The 1,766-nt window shown below is 44.4% G+C and overlaps 1 protein-coding gene across 1 annotated transcript; it reads left to right on the top strand.

Moving 5' to 3' along the window:
* The first annotated feature begins 1,096 nt into the window (after nt 1-1,096).
* Nucleotides 1,097-1,405, top strand: LOC123753393 (uncharacterized). Its single transcript, XM_045735390.2, has one exon. It carries the CDS (start codon nt 1,097-1,099, stop codon nt 1,403-1,405), a length of 309 nt encoding a protein of 102 aa, XP_045591346.1.
* The last annotated feature ends 361 nt before the right edge of the window (nt 1,406-1,766 follow it).

The raw sequence follows: 1,766 nt of genomic DNA, 5'->3' as shown, positions 1-1,766 counted from the left end.
TAACACAAGGAGCACACGCACAAGGGGACACGGGTGGAAACTGAGTGCCCAAATGAGCCACAGAGATATTAGAAAGAACTTTCTTAGTGTCAGAGTGGTTGACAAATGGAATGCATTAGGAAGTGATGTGGTGGAGGCTGACTCCATACACAGTTTCAAGTGTAGATAAGATAGAGCCCAATAGGCTCAGGAATCTGTACACCTGTTGATTGACGATTGAGAGGCGGGACTAAAGAGCCAGAGCTCAACCCCCGCAAACACAACTAGGTGAGTACATACACACACACACACACACACACACACAGGAAGCAGCTCCGTAACAGCTGTCTAACTCTCAGGTACCTATTTACTGCTAGATAACAGGGGCATCAGGGTGAACGAAACTCTGCCCATTGTTTCTCGCTGGCGCCGGGAATCGATCCCGGGCCACAGGATTACGTGTCCAGCGTGCTATTCACACCGCCTACCGACGCGCGCGCGCGTGTGTGTGTGTGTGTGTGTGTGTGTGTGTACACACACACACGATCGCACATGTTATTGGAGTTGGTTTAATTAATTTATTATGAACCCTATTCTAATCCTTTGGGCAGTAGTGGAAAATATTAGTCACATAACAGCCTCAGGGACAGAGTCCTATAAACACAATTCTCGTAGAAAATTGTGTCAATAACTGATAGTAAAAAAAAATCCAGAAAAGTTTAATTTATCTATTGCGTTTATCATTGAATGAATAACGTTATGCTGTTATACAGCAGTTTTTAAAGTGCAGAAGCGTCATAATTTGAATGTTATTTGGTGATCAAGCAGGAGTTTTGGTAGATAGAATGTAATTTAGAAATGTTTTATTTTATAACGTCACCAGTAGAAGTGTGTAATGACCTTCACCGGGGGTCTGGAAACTGGGATATATAAAGGCTGAACTAGGAGAGTGTTATTCAGTGTACCGCAGATACTCTCCACCTCCACATCATGGTAAGTTCTGCCTACGATATCCTCGCAATTGTTGGGATGCTGGCTCTGTGATCTGGCTTATAATCATGCGGTAGATTTTCAGTTTGTTAATGTTCCGATTTCTCTCTCTGGTTCGCAGAAGTCGATGCTTGCACTAGTGGTCTTGGCCGTCGTGGCTACCCTTTGCCAGGCCGGTGGATACGGCTACGGAGGTGGATACGGCTACGGAGGGGGACACGGAGGTGGATACGGCTACGGAGGTGGACACGGAGGCTATGGTGTTGGTGGAGTGTCTAACAACAACTTCCACCTCGCTGGTCCCAGAGGCTACGGATATGGACACGGTGGCGGACATGGCGGCTATGGCTATGGAGGATACGGTGGTGGTCATGGCGGCTTCGGCTTTGGTGGCGGCTTCGGCGGCCATGGTGGTGGATACGGATACGGCAAGTAAACGACTTAATACAAGGACATATCAAAACTTAAACAAAGATTTACCTGACTATATAATTTAAGAATCCCAACGATGCTCTCAACACTCATGACCAGTGGTGAGAGTGTACACTTATGTAAGTAAAATGTTTATAAAATTTTTGAGTTTGTTTTACCGTATAAAGAAAAGTTTCTACAACCCTGAGAGATAAACACTATGGCATCTCAGGCATGCAGTTCCTGGATGTGGATAATTTGCAAATATATATGAAAAAGACGATAAAGATGATAAATTACTCATTGAGATGATTACCAGTTAAAATTCAGTATGGATATGTAACTCTCCAGTACCTAAGCCAGGATCAATTTCTTCGTTGCACAAA

This window comes from Procambarus clarkii, chromosome 6 (assembly GCF_040958095.1).
Source record: "Procambarus clarkii isolate CNS0578487 chromosome 6, FALCON_Pclarkii_2.0, whole genome shotgun sequence".
NCBI lineage: Eukaryota > Metazoa > Arthropoda > Malacostraca > Decapoda > Cambaridae > Procambarus > Procambarus clarkii.
The sequence above is the reverse complement of the archived record's forward strand: the minus strand, read 5'-3'. Positions and strand labels throughout refer to the sequence as shown.